The sequence below is a fragment of the Pelobates fuscus genome, chromosome 9 (assembly GCF_036172605.1).
Source record: "Pelobates fuscus isolate aPelFus1 chromosome 9, aPelFus1.pri, whole genome shotgun sequence".
Lineage (NCBI taxonomy): Eukaryota > Metazoa > Chordata > Amphibia > Anura > Pelobatidae > Pelobates > Pelobates fuscus.
The window spans coordinates 128,297,908-128,316,406 of record NC_086325.1 but is presented as its reverse complement, the minus strand read 5'-3'; the positions used below and the strand labels follow the sequence as shown (position 1 = coordinate 128,316,406).

At 42.9% G+C, this 18,499-nt stretch overlaps 1 protein-coding gene across 1 annotated transcript in view; it reads right to left on the bottom strand.

Annotated features, from left to right (window-relative positions):
• Nucleotides 1–18,499, bottom strand: part of LOC134573026 (gamma-aminobutyric acid receptor subunit beta-4-like) — a 326,649-nt gene that overhangs the window by 41,655 nt on the left and 266,495 nt on the right. The window contains exon 5 of the mRNA XM_063432387.1: nucleotides 3,682–3,764. Within this exon, the coding sequence (XP_063288457.1) occupies nucleotides 3,682–3,764 (83 nt within the window). The remainder of the gene's footprint in view (nucleotides 1–3,681; nucleotides 3,765–18,499) is intronic.

Here is an 18,499-nt window from a genome sequence, read left to right as displayed (position 1 = left end):
ATGTACCCACTATAGTCTCTATGTAGGAGTTATTAGAAGGACACTGCCTCTTACTATGTAGCCACTTTATGCTATATGATATATGCTCCATGTATGTGTTTCTATGAGGGTTCGGTTTCAGTATATGTGATTTTTTTATATACTCTATGTTGGAGTTATGAGGACACAGCCTCAGTATAATGCTCTATGTAATAGTGTCAGGATCGGGACAGGGATCCAACACGCAGAGTACAAACAGTAGCCAGATACGTATACCGGACCTTAGAATGGCCGGACTAACGTAAGTAGTACAGTATAGAATGGTCAAAGACAAGCCGAGGTCGAGGGTAACAGAAGACAGGTAAGCGAGAGACAAGCCGAATCAAGGGTAACAGAGATAAGCAGAGTAAGGTTAACAAGCCGGGTCAAAACCAAAAGGGATAATAGAATACACAAGCACTGAGTGACTAGAACAAGCTAGAACCACGACAGGGCAATGAGCTAATGAAAGAAGCTCTGTTAAATACCCTGTTCAGAGCAGTAACCACGCCTCCGAGGCGTCCTGATTGGTCCTGCAGCAATTGACTGACAGGTCGTTCCGGGGGAGTGTCCTGATGACTACTTCCTGCCTAGATGCTGTAAAAGGCAGTCACTCCCTCGCGGCCGGCCTAGCATGACCGGATAGACCGCGGGGAAGGGAGCCATCAGACCGTCTGGATGGAGGAACAGCTAAGTCTCTACCTCTTTCGGAGGTAGAGACCACAGGTACCCTGACAAATAGTTACTATAAGGACACAACCTCAGTAATTCTATCCTCTAAATGCTCTATGTATGAGTTTCTGTGAAGACAAATCCTCAGTATAGGTATTCTTTAGATGCTCTAGGGATGTGTTCTAGGAGGTTACTACCTCAGTATATATATCCTCGATTTGCTCTATACATTAGTTACTGTGAGGTCACCACCTCTATATATGTATCCACATGTTGGGTTATTTCTAGGAATCCTATCAGACAGCTTTACTTGCGGGAGCTGCGGTAACCAGAGCTATATATATTTTTTTTCTTCTTCTCCTCTCCTGGTTGCTCAACGCAATACTGAACATGATTCCTGGACATCAGGATTAACCTATGCTCCATTAGTGCCTGAATGGGCGATTGTCAAAGAATGATTAATTTGTTTTCTCTTTAGGTCTATGTTTGGTAACTTTATGGTTGCAATCATAGACGGCTGATGCCGCACCTAAAATTGAGATAAATTTGGGATCAGAACAGAGGTAGGCATGTCTGACGCCATCAATTCTACTAGACATCCAGGGATCCTTATTCCCTTTCAAGGAGTTCCTTAGTCTTGTGTTTCAGTCCAACAGGTTCTTGGGTTTCTTTTTCCAAACATAGAGTAAGGGAGTTGGTAGAAGCAGATCCGGATTTGAAAGATATTGTTCCATCAGAGCTTAGTCCTTTAGTGGACTCTAAATGGGAGATTCTATCAGCCTAGTCGGGAAAGGTAGAGGCGCTAGATGGGTGTTTTTTCAATTTTTCCCATCGTGTAAAAGCGCTACTTTCTTGGTGTAAGTCCTCAGAGTTCCTTTCAGGAGGCCTGTTTCTTGCGTCTGAAGTTCACTACAGATGCTGTTGAAACTGTTTGGTGAGCTTATCTAGTTTCCATCATACTTCGAGGTTTAGGTTAAGGGAAAATACGCAGTTTCGGGGGTTTCAGCCATGCATTCCACCTTCACCCCTCCAGTCAGTGGATGCAGCGGAAGGCCATATAGATTCAAATGGACTCGTGTACAATGGGTTTATACCGGCAAGGAGGAATCTGAGTATTTCTTTATCGCCTGTAGGCCGTTATCTTGCTGTGGTGCAAAAATATCAAGTAGATATTTTGGCAGTTTTCTTTTCAGAGGGATCGACAATTTCATAGCCGTCAAGCTCGGCAGGGGTAATTGGAATCAGAGAGTTTGGTCCTGAGGTCCATGTGGTGTTTTATGTTCTGGAGAGGAACTTCGATTTTCCAGACTTGACCCTTAGGGCAAGCATTACAGAAGCCAGGTTACCCAAATTTCCTCCCTGTTCAGAGCAGGTCCATTCGATGAATAGAGATACTCTCATTGTAATGTAATGTCAGGCTGACATACGTCTTTCTTCCGCTGACACTATTTCCAAGGATTCTTCAGAAATTAGGGCAGTCAGAATTTTATCCTGGTTCTTATTCTACTCTAGGCCAAATAAGGTTCTTGTTCAAGAAGATGGCCTCCACACAGTGGTAACTTCCAATCTCGTACAATCTCAGGTCCAGACATCCTCCTATAAATCTGTTTTCTTTTCCTGCCTAGGGTTTATCATTGATTTTTTTCAGCTCTTTGTGTCCCTCTTTCGATCTTTTGGAAGAGGTGTCCCTTACAGGTTTCGTTCCTCTAGGTCACCTTGGTGGCCGTCAGACCGGCTAAAAGATTCAGTGAGCTTCAGGCATTTTCTTCCCCTGATGATTTTTGCAGTATTGGTATGGACAGGGTGGTTCTTCACCTTACGAAACTTCCTTTTTTTTTCCTACAAGTCAACCGATTGTGTCTCTTCGGGAGCTTTTTTTTCTTGGAGCATAGCAAGGTTTTTCTACCTAGGACTGAGGAGCTCAGGTATTCTGGCCTGTTGTTTGTTAACCTCCAGTGTATATTCCAGGGGTACGGAGCTTCCTGCAAAAATCTTTGGTTTAAATTGACTAAAACGAGCAAGTAGATTGGCATATTTTTCCGGTGGTCCTTAAGTGCCGATATCTCTCATGGCTCTTTTCACTCAGGGTTATGGCTGCCCCTGGGAGGTCTCAAGCAATAGGATGTCCTCACAATATTCAGTGTAGATGTAAAGTGCTTTATTGAAAAGTGCACAATTAATATAAATAGATAAAATAAATATATAAAAAACCTTACAATCTCAAAGGTAAGTCCTTGTGTAAAGTCTTTAAAGACTATAAAACAATAAAGCACTTTACATCTACACTGAATATTGTGAGGACATCCTATTGCTTGAGACCTCCTATCAGTTAAAAGAAGGGAGTGGGTCCCTCTAAAACCCACAAAGCTGGAAACCTGAGCCTAATATAGTGGCTCTTTGTTTGTGAGTGTTTTTCCATCTACTTACTGCACTTTACCATTTGTAAATGGCTATATTGCACTATTTTTTTGTCTGCTTATATTTTAACCCTAGGAAAAAAAACATCCAGGAAACATCTAAACTCCAAAAGACAGATACTCCACCTTGTATTGTATGTATATTTATGGTTGATGTGTGTGTTCGTCAGCATGTAGACCGTAGAGTGTGGGGTAGTATTGTGCAAAAATGTTACTGATGTCTCTGGGGTCGTAATTGTTTTCCTTTTTTTTATTGGGCAACTAATAGGTTATTTTATGGTTTGCCTGTTTAGATTTAAGTCTCTGTGCTAGAAGTTTTCCAGTTTTGTTGCCCTGGGTACATTGTGTTGCTTTCAGTAATTTCAAATGATATGCTTGTGGATATTTCTGTGGAGTTGTACAATTTGTTTTCCTAATTCCAAAGACAGTGTTTGTTGTGTTTTTGTGCTATTCATATAGTAAATTTCAGTTTTCCATTGGGCTATGTAGCAATATTAATATATTAACTGTGCTTTAAATACAAATTCTGTGCTTTAAATAAGTGCCACATTACACATCCAAATACAATACTCACAGCTCTCTATCTCCAGGGTACAATTCTGCTGGTCCAGTGGGTATCTGCGTAGATCCATCATGCATGCAGCTGTAGTTGTAATTCTAGGGGTGAAGACATTTGTATAGTAGCATTTAAATGCATTACATTGCAGTCACATTGTAATAGATAGTACATTAGTTACCTTTAAATATATTGAATTTATAATGAAATTATTTATAATGCTATTTATTGAACTTATATTTATTGTTGCTTAGGTTTACATTATGTTTTTGATTAAGCCTCTATAAGTATAGCATATTGTCATATATGTAGGGATATAATTAGATTTACTTAAACTGAAAATTGTGTATGTGGGAAGAGACTTTCATTACCTTTTCAATAAGTAAACGAAAGACAGCAGTGATTTTTTAGTAAAATTACGCTCTTTTTATTTTAATTCATAGCCAATTGGTCTTCATCACTGTACAGCCAAATCCATAAAAAATATTTGTATCAATAAAGAAAAACTCTCTCCCCAACCTATGACTTTCCATGTGATTTCATTGTAATTCATCTTTTTTTTTTTTTTTTTTTTTACTAATTAAAAGAAATTAAAAGAAAGTCAAAAGTGTCAATAGTTTTCATTATTGAACATTAAATAGCCATACGCCATGGGCATATATACATGCAGACTTGGAAATTTGATTTAGGAAGAAACACAATTCAGATAAAATTGACTAATTTATTAATTAGCCACAATTATGAATACCTATTGGTATAATGGAAGCATTGTTATTTTTGACTAAAAAGCCATTGTAGTTTTAGTTGTATTTTAGTCATCTGAATTGTTTTCATTTTAGTCTAGTTTTAGTCGACTAAATCTCAAAAATTTTAGTTGACTAAAATTTGACTAAAATTGTTAGTGGACAAAATTAACACTGAATGGAAGAATTAACAAATTGTGCACTGATAATATTAGTTCATGCGCCATTTGTCCATTAAGACGAGTTGATGCAAAGGGGAGGGCCAGGCTTTAAAAAATGAATAAATAAATAAAGTGTGAGTAATAACCTTTGGGGTTATTATACGGATGGACAAGATCAATTTAAAATAACTGACGCAATGGCAATGTTCCCCTTTATGAAAGTTAAATACGGTTGGTAAAGGTGAGTAAAGGTGAGCATTGCCATTGTGTCAGATTCTGCATTACTCATCTGGATGCATTCAGTGTAAAAATTGGTGCTTTAACATCTGAAGGACACACAATGCACTGTTTTTAAACTGAATGGGGGCCAAATGCATCCAGCTTTTATACAAGCAAATTATAATTATAAGTAATTTTTGCTGCTGGCAGTGCTAGCAAATAGTCACAAAACTTACTGCAAAGCAAGGCCAGCCATCACATTAGAAGTAAAAAAAAAATAAAAAAAAAATACAACTAAAGAAATTCCACAGCCACTATCCCCTATTACAGCCTTTATCCTCAAGTTGCAGCCCCTATCCTCCATTACAGCCCCCTCCCTCAAGTGCAATACCTATCACCTCTACTACAGCCTATATATCCTACTACAGGCCCTTACCTTGTACTGCAGTCAATCATCTCTACTACAGCTCCTATTATCTCCCCTACTAAAGCCCAAATTCACCTCACAACTGCCCCTATCCCCTCACTACAGCTCCCAAACTTTCAATTACAGCCCATAAACCACTATATTTCATCTACAACCCCTATACCATGCTACAGTACCTATCACACCACTAACCCCCAACACAAACCATGCCCCTTTCTGTCTCTAATACAGTCCCTGACCCCTACTACAGCCCTTAACTCCCAACTACAGTTCCCTCTTTGCACACTACAGTCCCTACCCCCTACAATGGGCCATGCCCATGGAAGAGGCCCATTGCTAAAAAAAATTAATACAAAATAAATAAATAAATATTTAAGGCTGGGCCTGTAGTTGTGGGAGGGGCTTGGGTCCCCTTTGTAAGGACATCCAATCCTCTCCCACGAGTTGCAGGCTGATGAGACTGTCTGGTTCAGTACAGAACCATCTACTTCCAGTTCAAAGGTCATCAACACAAACTGCCTACACTCCAAACAAGTTGGTCTTGGCCTAGTGTGGCCCAAGCAAGTATTTGTTTTACCTCACTCTAGTAAACTGCCACCTCATTAGGAGCTCATAGGGCACTGCCGCGTCCAGCCCAGCCACGGCTTCTATAACCATAAGTTTGTTTGTTCAGCCATTTGGATATGGCACATTTTACTGGTAAAGGAAATTCAGCCTCTTTCAATCATAGCCAACTGGTCTTCATCACTGTACAGCCAAATCCATAAAAAGTACATAGCATGCCTCATTCTGCTTACTGTTTTTGGCAGCGATGCCTTGTTCTGCTTACTATATTTGGCAGCGATGCCTCATTCTGCTTACTGTATTTGGCCCTCTCTAGGCTGTATCGACTTTTATCATATGCATATTTGTTAGTCACCCTACATTTTAATGTTTGTCTGCCCTCTGGGTATTCGGGTACTCATTGGGCCAACTTTGGTAATTTGCGGATTAGTAGATATGCCCCAAGGGACAGCTTGCATACATTTAATTACCGTATATACTCGAGTATAAGCCGAGTTTTTCAGCACATTTTTTGTGCTGAAAAAACCCAACTCGGCTTATACTCGAGTCAGAGTCTGTATTATGGCAATTTGCATTGCCATAATACAGACCGGGCGAGAGGGGGGCTGGCAGAGCTGTTACTTACCTGTCCTGCAGCTCCTGTCAGCTCTCTCCTCCTCCGCGCCGTCCGTTCAGCACCTCGGTCAGCTCCCAGTGTAAGTCTTGCGAGAGCCGCGGCTCTCGCGAGACTTACACTGGGAGCTGACAGAGGGAGCTGCACAGACCGCGCGGAGGAGAAGGGAGCTGACAGGAGCTGCAGGACAGGTAAGTACAGCTCTGCCAGCCCCCCTCTCCCCCCCACTGAACTACCAATGACACTGGACCACCAGGGAAGGAGCCCCCCTCCCTGCTATGTATCAAGCAGGGAGGGGGGACGCAAAAAAAATATAATAAAAAAAATAAAAATTAATAATAATTCAGTTAAATAATAAATAATAATAATAAAAAATATAATAATATTAAAAAATAAAAAATAAAATAATAATTAATAAAATAATTAATAATATATCAAAATGCCCACCCCCACAAACACATACACAAACACACACTGCATCACACACACTCACACTTCATTCATATACACACACACTGCACTCACACACACTGCACTCATACATACACGCACTGCACTCATACACACTGCACTCATACACACACACTGCATTCATTATATACACACACTGGAAATAAATATTCAATTAATATATACGCACACACACTTCACTCAGGGCCGGCGCGTCCATAAGGCGGCACAGGCGGCCGCCTTAGGGCGCACCGGCTCTGGGGGCGCAAAATTCCAGTGACCGGCAGGAGGGAAGTGCTCCCTCCTGCCTGGTCACCTCCTGGATCCCCGGAACGGCGCTGAAGTTCATTAGGAGGCGGCGAGGGAGCTCTCTGATCTCTCTGACCGGCTCCCTCGCGCGCGCCTTTTGCTGATGCCGCGGGAGCCGGAATATGACGTCATATTCCGGCTCCCGCGGCATCAGAAAACAGCCTGCGAGGGAGCCGGTCAGAGAGATCAGAGAGCTCCCTCGCCGCCTCCTAATGAACTTCAGCCGCACGCCTCCCAGCAGCCCCACTGGACCACCAATGAAAGACCCACGCCAGCACTCCAGGTAGGGAGGCTGGGTGGGAAATTTAAATTTAATTTAGATAATTAATTACTGTATGTGTATGTGTGTGTGTGCATGTGAGTGTGTGTCTGTCAGTGTGTGTGTGTCTGTCAGTGTGTGTGTCTGTCAGTGTGTGTGTGTGTGTCTGTCAGAGTGTGTGTGTGTGTGTCTGTCAGTGTGTGTGTGCATGTGAGTATGTGTGTCTGTCAGTGTGTGTGTGTTCGAGTATGTGTGTGAGTTTGTGTGTGTGTGTGAGTATGTATTTTTCTGTAAGCCTGTCTGTATGTATGTATCTGTATGACGGTATGCCTCTGTATGTATGTATGTGTCTGTATGTCTTGTACGTATGTTTCTGTATGTCTGTATGCATGTATGTAACTGGATGTATGTTTGTCTCTGAATGTCTGTATATATGTCTCTGTATGCATGTATGTAACTGTATGCCTTTATGTCTCTGTATGTACGTATGTGTGTGTCTCTGTATGCCTGTATGTCTTTGTATGCATGTTTCTGTATGTATGTATGTGTCTGTATGACGGTATGCCTCTGTATGTGTCTGTATGACGGTATGCCTCTGTATGTATGTATGTATCTGCATGCCTGTATGTCTCTGTATGTATGTTTCTTTATGCCTGTATGTCTGTATGTATGTGCCTGAATGTCTTTGTATGTATGTTTCTGTATGCCTGTCTGTATGTATGTGTCTGTATGACGGTATGCCTCTGTATGCATGTATGTCTTTATATGCCTGCATGTCTCTATATGCATGTATATCTCTGCTTGTATGTCTCTGACTGTATGTGTCTGTATGTCTCTGTATGATTATTTCTGTCTTTGTATGACAGTGTACCTGTATGACTTTGACTGTGTGACTGAAAAATTATGCCTGTGTGCCTGTGGCTTGGGAGGAAAGACACACAGGTGAAGATGCATTTTTTTTTTTTTTTTAATGAGGGTTGGGGGCGCCAAAATGCATCTTCGCCTGTGTAACTAAAAATCCTAGCACCGGCCCTGACTTCACTCATATGCGCACACACTGCACTCATACACACACACACACTGCACTCACACACACACACTGCACTCATACACACACACTGCACTCATACACACACACACTGCATTCATACACACACACTGCATTCATACACGCACTGCACTCATACGCACACACTGCATTCATTATATACACACACTGTAAATAAATATTCAATTAATATAATTTTTTTAGGATCTAATTTTATTTAGAAATTTACCAGTAGCTGCTGCATTTCCCACCCTAGTCTTATACTCGAGTCAATAAGTTTTCACAGTTTTTTGGGGTAAAATTAGGGGCCTCGGCTTATATTCGGGTCGGCTTATACTCGAGTATATACGGTATGTAATTTTCATTGGGGTATAATGTTAGATTGCTAGCTTAAACTGCAGTTCTCTTGTCTGCTGCTTTTGCATCCCCTCACTTTCTAACACCACCCAGACTTTCTTTGTACGGTCTACATGCGTTAGGATCATCATTCAGTCATGTTCAGTTAAGCAATTAAGTTTTATATCTGATGCTAATATTACTGAGATATTCTAGCATTTGTCTAGCATTTCCTGTTGCCTTTAACCCTAATCTTCTATGCCAGCTGTGTATGCATAAGTATTTATCATCCTCCTGAGCATTCCAGTTGTAGGTCTTTTTAATGTATGTCTTATATCTCCTGTATTTTCCTATGTATTATGTACAACCATCACAGCCTCTAGCCTGTTCAGCCACTGTGGCATTCTAGAAGCCTCTGTTCCTGTTTTGATTCTGTCTTCCAACGCGCTTCCCTGTATCCACGTGGTCGGGTCTCCTAGCTTGCTGCCTGGTTTTCTTCATGTTTGCTGACCGCTCACCTTCACCTCCCACGTGATTTCCCTATACCATCGCCTCATGGACGTCCTGCTGCTGTCGAGCGCCTGTCTGTTCCTCAATGTCTGCTCTCTACTTAGTGTGTTTGCCTGCTGGGTACTTCTCGGCATGCTTTCTGGTCTGGGGGCCCAGGTCCCTTCCCCCTGCACTTGGCTGCGCCTGATGCCTGCAGCTGAGACTCCCCACACACCAGCGGTAAGTACCCACCAAGCTGGGGCCAAGTATGGCACGCCGCTGGCACTGCTGCTGCTGTCGCCCTCAGCTCCCTGGGTCCACTGCCTGCCTTGGCTGACCTCGGGCACCCCTGATGTCTACCACTCACATGGTGCTCAGCTTGCTGGTGGTCTACCTCTCTCCTGGTGCTCAGCCTGCTGGTATGGTGTCTGACACTTCCATGGTGCCTGGCCTGCTGGCATGGTGTCTGACACTCATGTGGAGCTCAGCTGGTATTTGATCTAATACTCTTGGTGCTCTGCCTGCTGGTAGGTTTGCCATCACCAGTCTGTTTATTGGTCGGACCTCTGGGGCGTTGGATCATGCAGCCTGGGAATTGTATACACTTTAGTTCTGTGTGTGTGATGTATTCCCATATGGTCTGTAATTGTTATCCCCCCATGTTTTTTTTCTGTTTTAAAGTGTGTATATAAAAAGAAAAAAGTGTTTAAAGGGCACAACCTTTCATGTAAATCACTGACATGTACCAAAAAAAACCTAAAAAATCATGGTTTGGTTTTGCATGTTGTATGTTCGGGGGGCATTGTTTTTTCCCATTTCACAATCTGGTTTTGTCATGGGGGTTTAGTTCTTGCACATGTTACATTGTTCCGGTATGTCACTTACTGTACTAATAGCTGGTTGTCATTGTATTGCGGGTATGTGTAACTCGGCTGCATGTATTTTACTATATCTAGTGACTCTCCGTATGGTGTAATTGCCTGTTCTGATTCTGTGTTTGGTTTTACTGTCTGGTGTGCCCCTGCTCGCTCACCTGGTGTTTGCCTGTGCCTTTCACTTATTTGATGTTTTCGGCATTGTGGTTTGGTCTCTTGCACCTCTTGCTCTTGTTACTGGGTCTCTGTCCCTTGACCTGGATCGCCGGATGGTTCTGCACCATTGGTCTTTTCCGGGTTGGGCACATTTTGTACTTATTTTTGCCATGTTTCTACACCCTCCTCTGTTTCCCTCCTCTATGGTTTATACCCAGGTTTTGCTTATCTGGGTGACACGCTTGTCTAAACTTTGTCCTGCCAAGGAGCTCATCCTTCCTGGCAGCGTTTGCCTTTCTTGTCTTGTGTCCACCAGTGGGGTAGGTCACTTTCTCTTATTTCGGTCCGCGATCTGGCCCTTGCTGAATTATACGTTCCTGTTCACTGTTCTACGTGGGTACACGAGTTGGCCCACGCAGAGGCATACGTTCTCTGTCACCATTATAAATGGATCCACAGTCCGGCCCACGCAGAGGCATATGTCATCAGACTCCAGTCTGATTGGGTCCACGACCGGCCACGCAGATGCATATGTTTTCAGACTCCATTCTAAATGGGTCCATGATCTGGCTGGGTCCATGATCTGGACCACGCTGAGGTCCCCTATTAGCAGATAAGTACTGGTTGTTAGGGATCTAGGTGCCCACTATGTTAGGTTTCTGGCCTCTATGCTATAGTCTAGTGCTCCCGCTAGGCCAACACCTATTCTCATACTCAGAGGTACCCCTCATACTCTGAGGACAACGCCATCGGCCCAACGCATAGTTATTCGCCTCGCATTGTTGCATAGGGAGGGCCTCACCTGTCACTCCCATTCTATCTTATGCTTTAGTAGTCACCGAGAGGCCATTACCCCACCACCCGCGTCTCGGTTGCCTCTATCTCCCCTCGGGCCAACACATACATAGAGCCTCTCATGCCGCTTTGCAACTAGCAGAGCCTCACCTGTCACCTTCATTAGTTGAATTCTTCGCCACTTGGCAACAGCTAGCCTGTCGGTACGTTATATGGATCATACTAATGGTGGCTTTGTATAAATCATATGTCTCGAGTTCCCAAGTCACTGGGGGACCATCTCTACCCAACACCTCTGCAAGGTCTGGGCTCCATCTCGCCGAGTATACACAGTTAGTCCAGCATCCCTTAGAGCCAGGACTACTCCACAAATCACAGCTGGACATCATCACAGCTGGACATTATCTATACCTGAACCGGTTAGGGATTAGTCAGGGATTTCGTTTCGTATCCAAGTAATATTGAGGTATTGTAATATATATAGATATTTGTATGGTACACTTCTTTTTGCCCTTTTTATTACAGGCCTACATTATTGTCGGTTCCAGCACAGCCCAACCGAACAATGCTATTAACTAAGATGTTTATAGCTAATTATGTGTTATCTAACCCTTACAGCAATATTGCCCCGACCACACATTTAAGACCGGGCCTGTAGTTGTGGGAGGGGCTTGGGTACCCTTTATAAGTGCATCCAATCCTCTCCCACGTCACAGTGATTGGCCTGGCGAGTTATCCCTCTCACCACTCCCTTTATTCACATCTCCCTCTAAGGTGGGCCCTCTTTATTACAGGCCTACTGCATTGTTGGTTCCGGCACACCACAACCGACCGGTGCTATATACTAAGATGTTTATTGCTAATTATGTGTTATCTAACCATTATGGCAATATTGACCACAAATACACACTTTCCATCAGCAGATTTCCCCAAACACCAGACTACACTTGGTGAAGGTTAAAACAGCAACTAACTTTAATATACATAGCACACATATTTAAGCCCCCAACAGCCTAATTTACATACAGTAGGGTGCATGGAGCACTATAGTACAAGGAAGGGTGGGGTCAGACAATAGCAAGGGCTGATGGGAGTTTGAGGAGGAATAGGGCAGCTTTTTTAAACTGGTCTGGTAGTGTCCCAGGGACAACACCCTGCTGGGGACACAATAGGACAGGAAAATGGGGGAGGGAGAAAGGCACAGACAATACATTCAAAATACCCTGTGCCAACACTGGGCACAGGGTGACAAAACAAAAGGAATCTGGGGACCAGCATCTAGTGTCTGACTTTCATCCCCAGTGACGGTGAAAATGCTCTTGCTGCTTCAGTCTCTCTAACACTGTGGAATGTTCCCTTTCTTCTACACTCACTACATACACCTTTTCTCTCTCCCAGACTGCATAACAGGAGCTTCTGCCTGCTAGTAATAAGGTAAGGAGAGGAGTGGACAAGTGAGTGCTAGAGACAGTCCTTAGAAAGCATGGAGCGAGCGCATCATTAGATGCATTTATGCCAAGGTCAGGGTGCTGTCTGCATAGTATGCCCTTAGTTGGTCATCCTGCATGATTGGCAGGCGGCCTGACATGCATTCAAGCCAGACTGACCTAAGTCATCAGGCACATTTTTGGGGGGCACAATTGCCCCTTTGGGCAGTTCTGGTTACGTGATTCGCGTCTGTGGTCCACCCTTTTACCCCGCCCACCAAAACCCTGCTTCACCGGACACGGCTGTTAGGGGATATGGATTTACTTGAAAGATGAAAGTGAGACATTAGCATAGGATATGTGATTTCTTAAAGCTATATTATGTAAGTTTCTCTCCCACACCACCTCCACCAAATACATGACGCTCGGGAAGTATTACTGTTTAAGTGTTTTTTGTTTATAAGATTCATTATTGTCAGCACCAACTTAATGTGACCTTACTGAGCCAACAACCCGAAAAATGTCGCAACCTAAAGGCAAGTGACAAACAGAGAAAGTCGACAAAGCAAATTTCTTTACCGCAAGACCCGGGCAAGGGAAAAACTACCCGCTCCTAAGATGGTGGCAATGAGGAGGCAGATCAAGTGCAGCACTCACCTACACCCGACCCCCCGCTGACTCAGGCACTGATGCAGAGAATGCTGGATGAAATTTCCTCCAAGTTGCTCAATACCCTCCATCCTCAATTGAGGGTCTGCAGAGGGACCTAAAAGAATTGGGCACATGGTCACTTAATATGGCCCTGTCCTTACACTACAGCCTCTATACCCTACACTGCAACCCTTATCTCTGGACCTGCTCCTGATCCATTGACGACTATAAGCTCACCTGACAAATCAAGGCAAAACCTCTTAGATACACTCATCACTTTGCTTCTGCTTATTAAGGGTAGTAAGTGTGTTGGGGTTTATAAAAATGTCTCTTCTGTCTCACTAGAAAATGTGACCTTTGGCTGAAAGCGGGAATGTCAATTGTTAGTGAAGGACTCTCCTATGACAATTTGAGTTGACGTGGCAGTGGAGCTTATACTTTAATGGCCATTGGGGAGATACTAAAAAACTCCAGTTCTTTAGGGGTGTCTCCTGAAAACAGCACTGAGCGGTTGCATGCCTTAGGCAGTCCGTGAGCCGCAGACCCACAACTGAGCCTTTTTGACCTTACTGAGCCAACAACCCGAAGAACGTCGCAACCTAAAAGCAAGCGGCACACAGAGAAAGCCGACAAAGCAAGACAGGGGCAGCGGCAAAACTACTCGCTCCTAAGATGGTGGCGATGAGGAGGCAGACCAAGCACCCAACCCACCGCTGACTCAGGCACTGATGCAGAGAATTCTAGATGAAATGTCCTCCAAGCTGCTCAATACCCTCCATCCTCAATTGAGGGTCTGCAGAGGGACCTAAAAGAATTGGGCACATGGACCTCACACGTGGAGGACAAGATGGCTGATCACGCTCAGGCCCACAACGATCTGGCGGGCACGGTGGAGGGCCTGCTCTCACGGATGGAGGCACATGAGATCAAAATGGCCGACATGGAGGACAGAGCCCAGAGGAATAACCTCCGTATCTGGGGCATCTCTGAATCGGTACACCCACCAGACCTGGCGGTGTTCACCAACGATTTCTTCCACACCCTGGCACTGTCTTGCTACTAGATCGCATCCGCAGAACTACAAGGCCTTCGTTCCTACCGCCTAACACCCCAAGGGACACTATGCTCCGGATTGTTTACTTTCACGCCAAAGAGGCGATCCTCAAAGCACACAGAAAGGACTTACCAGAAAAATACAGATCCCTTCAATTATTTGCTGAATATCTCCACCTCGACGCTCAAATGAAGGAGAGCCTTCCAAACCGTTACCACGCAGCTGAGAGACCATCAACTGGCGTATAAATAGGGTTATCCTGTCAAGCTCCTGGTGCACAAAGATGGAAAAACTGTGATCTCCACGCCAGAGGAAGGTGAGATGATCCTCCAGTCCTGGGGCACACATGTTGCACCTGCTCCGAGCTGACCTCCCAGCCCAGCAAAGATACCACAGGAGTGGAATAAACCTAAGAGACATTGAGACTGGTACCAGTGTTCCTAGTCCACAGTACAGTTCTACAGGACAATCGCAAGTATCATGATCGCACCTCACACTGCGTGTTTATGTGTTGGCACTATTAATGCTGATATGCATGCTCCACATACAGGTTGGGGAAACATCCATTACACAGGAGCGGAGAGACGGGAAGACCCCTTAATGTACCCACATACTTTTCATGTAGCGACATACCAAACATAAACACCCCCAAAAAAAAAGATGGAGTTCAAACACTCTGCCACCGATAGACGAGTTATTGATGCCTATACACCTTGTTCCAATACAACCGTAACAGCTAGGAGGCATACTACTATGGAAAGACACCCTCCTTGACTCCTTATCAGACATTCAGTTAATGAGTAGTAGGTCCTTAGTATGTTTATTTAATATTTGTCACCATGCTAGGTCCCCCCAACTATGCCAATCTATTTATGGCGGAGTGGGAATCCCAAGCCATCTGGGGCGAACATACCTGGCGAGCAAACCTGGTTTCGTACTTCAGATATATAGATGATCTATTTTTTATATGGTGAGGCTCAGTAGATTACAAAAACTATCTATACAGGTAAGTGCAATATTATATGATAATAGAATCAGATGGGCTGCTACATACCCTGTCAAGTGACTGGATGAGGAAAAACTCAAAACAAAGAATAGAGTATGTGCACTCCTTAATTAGTAGAAATTAAATAAATAAAACATAAGTAAATATTTATTAAACAATAGATTTAAAATTCACTGGATTGCGAAATCAAGCTGCTCTGAACAAATAGATTAGGTCTTATAAACTTCCCTAACATGGAATATGTAAACGCGATTGTGGCGTCTACCCGGATATGAGAAGGATTAAAGCCATCAAAAGATTTTTTTTTCCCAAGTATGAAGTCTGCTACCTAGTAATCCCAAGCGCTGAACAGAAACCTTGAAGAAATATCCCGCCAAGCACGAGACGAGGCTCTGTGTTGAGGGTCAAGCATGAACGGTTTAATGGTGGCCACAGCTTGGCCTTTTATGCAGGTCCTCCAGTAAGGGATACTCCCACAAGGACCTTGTGGAGGACTAAAATACAATTACAGTAACCAATCATAATACAATACAATGTGAAACACTCCCACATAAACAGTAAAATCCCTCCTCTCTATCCGGTAGATAATTTGGTTAAGTGGCCGTAGTAAACTTAATTATCTCCAGGTACAGAAAATATTTCGAAGTTAAAACTGTAACAAAAACACATTAAAATACAACACACATATTCCCCATAATTAAAACCCCATGTTCGACATATCCACAGATAGCTTGGATCTGAACGCTCAATAGGTCCGAAAAGCACTCATATCCTACGAACACAGTCAGATCGCCATGGGGTTTAAGTGTTTTCACCGACCGTTCGGCATAAATCTGTCTCGAATCAGTTCCATGGTTTTTAGTCCTCAGGGTCAGTCTGGTTCGTGAGTTTAAAAGTACCGAACGCTACTGCGTTCGTATGAATCTAAACGAAATGATGGAAGTATGGAAGACCGAAAATAGTTCCATGCGGTCGATGACAAAACACCGCTGGGTGTTCGATAGTTTAAGATGGCCGCCGCTGCCAAGTGTTCATTCACCCAGCCGACCGTTCGGAAGATGGAAGTGGCTGCGGTTAACCACAGTGTCGAAGAGGTCAAAAAGGTTAACAAGCTAGTTAGTTTGTTTTAGTGAATGAAACCAGGGAAATAGACGAACAACTGACAAAACAAGTTTTTAAGTGATAATCCAGAGACAGGGAGGTCTGTCACAGGGTTTATAGATACACAGTAATTAAATAAAGATATTTCAAAACTGGGATGCTGCAACAGTGTTAACTAACAGTATCGCGTGCAGCAACCCAGCAAGAAGGTAATGACAGTAATATCTCAAGTATACACTCCTGATCGGAATAAACACTATTACATGCTAAGAGGGAATCACTCAATAAATCATCAATAGATAAAATAGGACTAATAGTTCTGTCACAAAAATCAGATCAGTAAAAAAACTGTCAGAAAAACTATATAACGTGCAATAAAAAAATATAAATAAAAAATGAAATACAAAAAATGAAATAAAGAGTACCTGACCTCAGTGTGGGCCCCACCGAGGTAAAAACCAAACCAAGTCCAATGGAAGGTAACCAGAGTTCCAGGATAGTACTCTCACTGAATGCAAAGAAACCGGAGTATGTGCACATGAACACTGTCACGTATTCATCCACTTATAAAAATGTGATTAATGGACTTTACTGTTCAGACAGGAAAAGTTGTGCCGAACAACATTACTGTCATGACAGGAAAAGTTGTGCTGATCAGCAATAATGCAAATGGTAACCTGGTAACTGCCTTTTGGGTCAAAGGCCGATTACAGCCTATCAGATCCAGAGGAGGGGTATTTAGGCCAAGTTCTCATCCTGCTCAGTACCCTGTCGTGGTCTCCCTTGTGCTTGTCCGAGGGCGCAGTATTGATTCTGGTAATTCTGGTTATTTGACTTTGGCATTGTTTTTGACTTCCCTGTGTTCTGGCATCCCTGACCCTTGGCTTTTTCCTTATCGTTGTGTCTCTTTCTGTATCCCTTGACCTCGCCTATTCCGGACTATTCTTTGAGCCAATCAATAATACATTTAGTTTTGGAGTTTTCCATTTGTATCTGTTGAGGAGATATCACGTAACCAAGAAACGAAAGTTGGGAAACCTCAAACACTTTTCGGGTTTGGCATATTTTCTAAGTCTGGATAATACCCATCTGTCATGTTTTCAATTATATTGTTTGAGTAGATAAGAATATCATCCAAATAAATGATTACGCAGTAATCTAATAGATCTTTAAAAATATTGTTGATAAAATGTTGGGAAGTAGCAGGGGCATTGCAGAGCCCAAAAGGCATGACAAGATATTCGAATAAGCCATATCTGGTACGGAAGGCTGTTTTCCATTCGTGCCCTTTTTTGATGTGTATTAAATTGTAGGCACCTCTTAAATCAATCTTTGTGTATATTTGTGGCAGTTCTTAGTCTTTCAATGAGTTCTGGAATCAAAGGAAGGGGATATTGTTTTTTAATGGTTCTTTTATTTAGTTCTCTGTAATCAATAATGGGTCTTATAGTGTTATCCTTATTTCTAACAAAGAACATCCCTGAAGCAGCAGATGTGGATGGTCTTATGAACCCTTTAAGTAGATTTTCGTCTAAGTACTCTCTTAAGATTTTAATTCAGCTTCAGGTAGAGGATAAATACGGCCAAATGGTACACATGAACCAGGAATCAAATTAATGGGGTAGTCATAGATACTATGAGGTGGAAGCGTTTCAGCTTCTTTTTTTATTGAAGACATCTTCGAATTCCATATAACATTCAGGAATAGGAACTTCTTTGGTAGATTGAAGTATAGGAGAGTTGGAAACAAGTATCTTCACAATAGTTTGAATTAAAATTGATAGAGAAGGGAACAGTGAATAGTGGGATTGTGCCTTTTTAACCATCTAAGACCTAAAATTAAGGGACAAGTAGGTGATTTGACTATAACAAATACAATGAATTCTGAGTGATCATTCTTAAAGGTATGGTTTCTTTTTTAATGGGACCTGAAGACATAAGAGAACCGTCAACAAATCTTAATGATACAAAGGTATCTTTTTACACAAATGGAATTTTATTCATTCCAACAAAATCCGAATCTAAATAAACACCTTCAGCTCCGGAATCTATGATAGCCTTAGTTGATATCCTTTCTTGATCCCACTCCTTTGAAGCGTCTGAGGTTAGGACAGTCATCTAGGATATGGTCAGAGGAGGCACAAGACATGCAT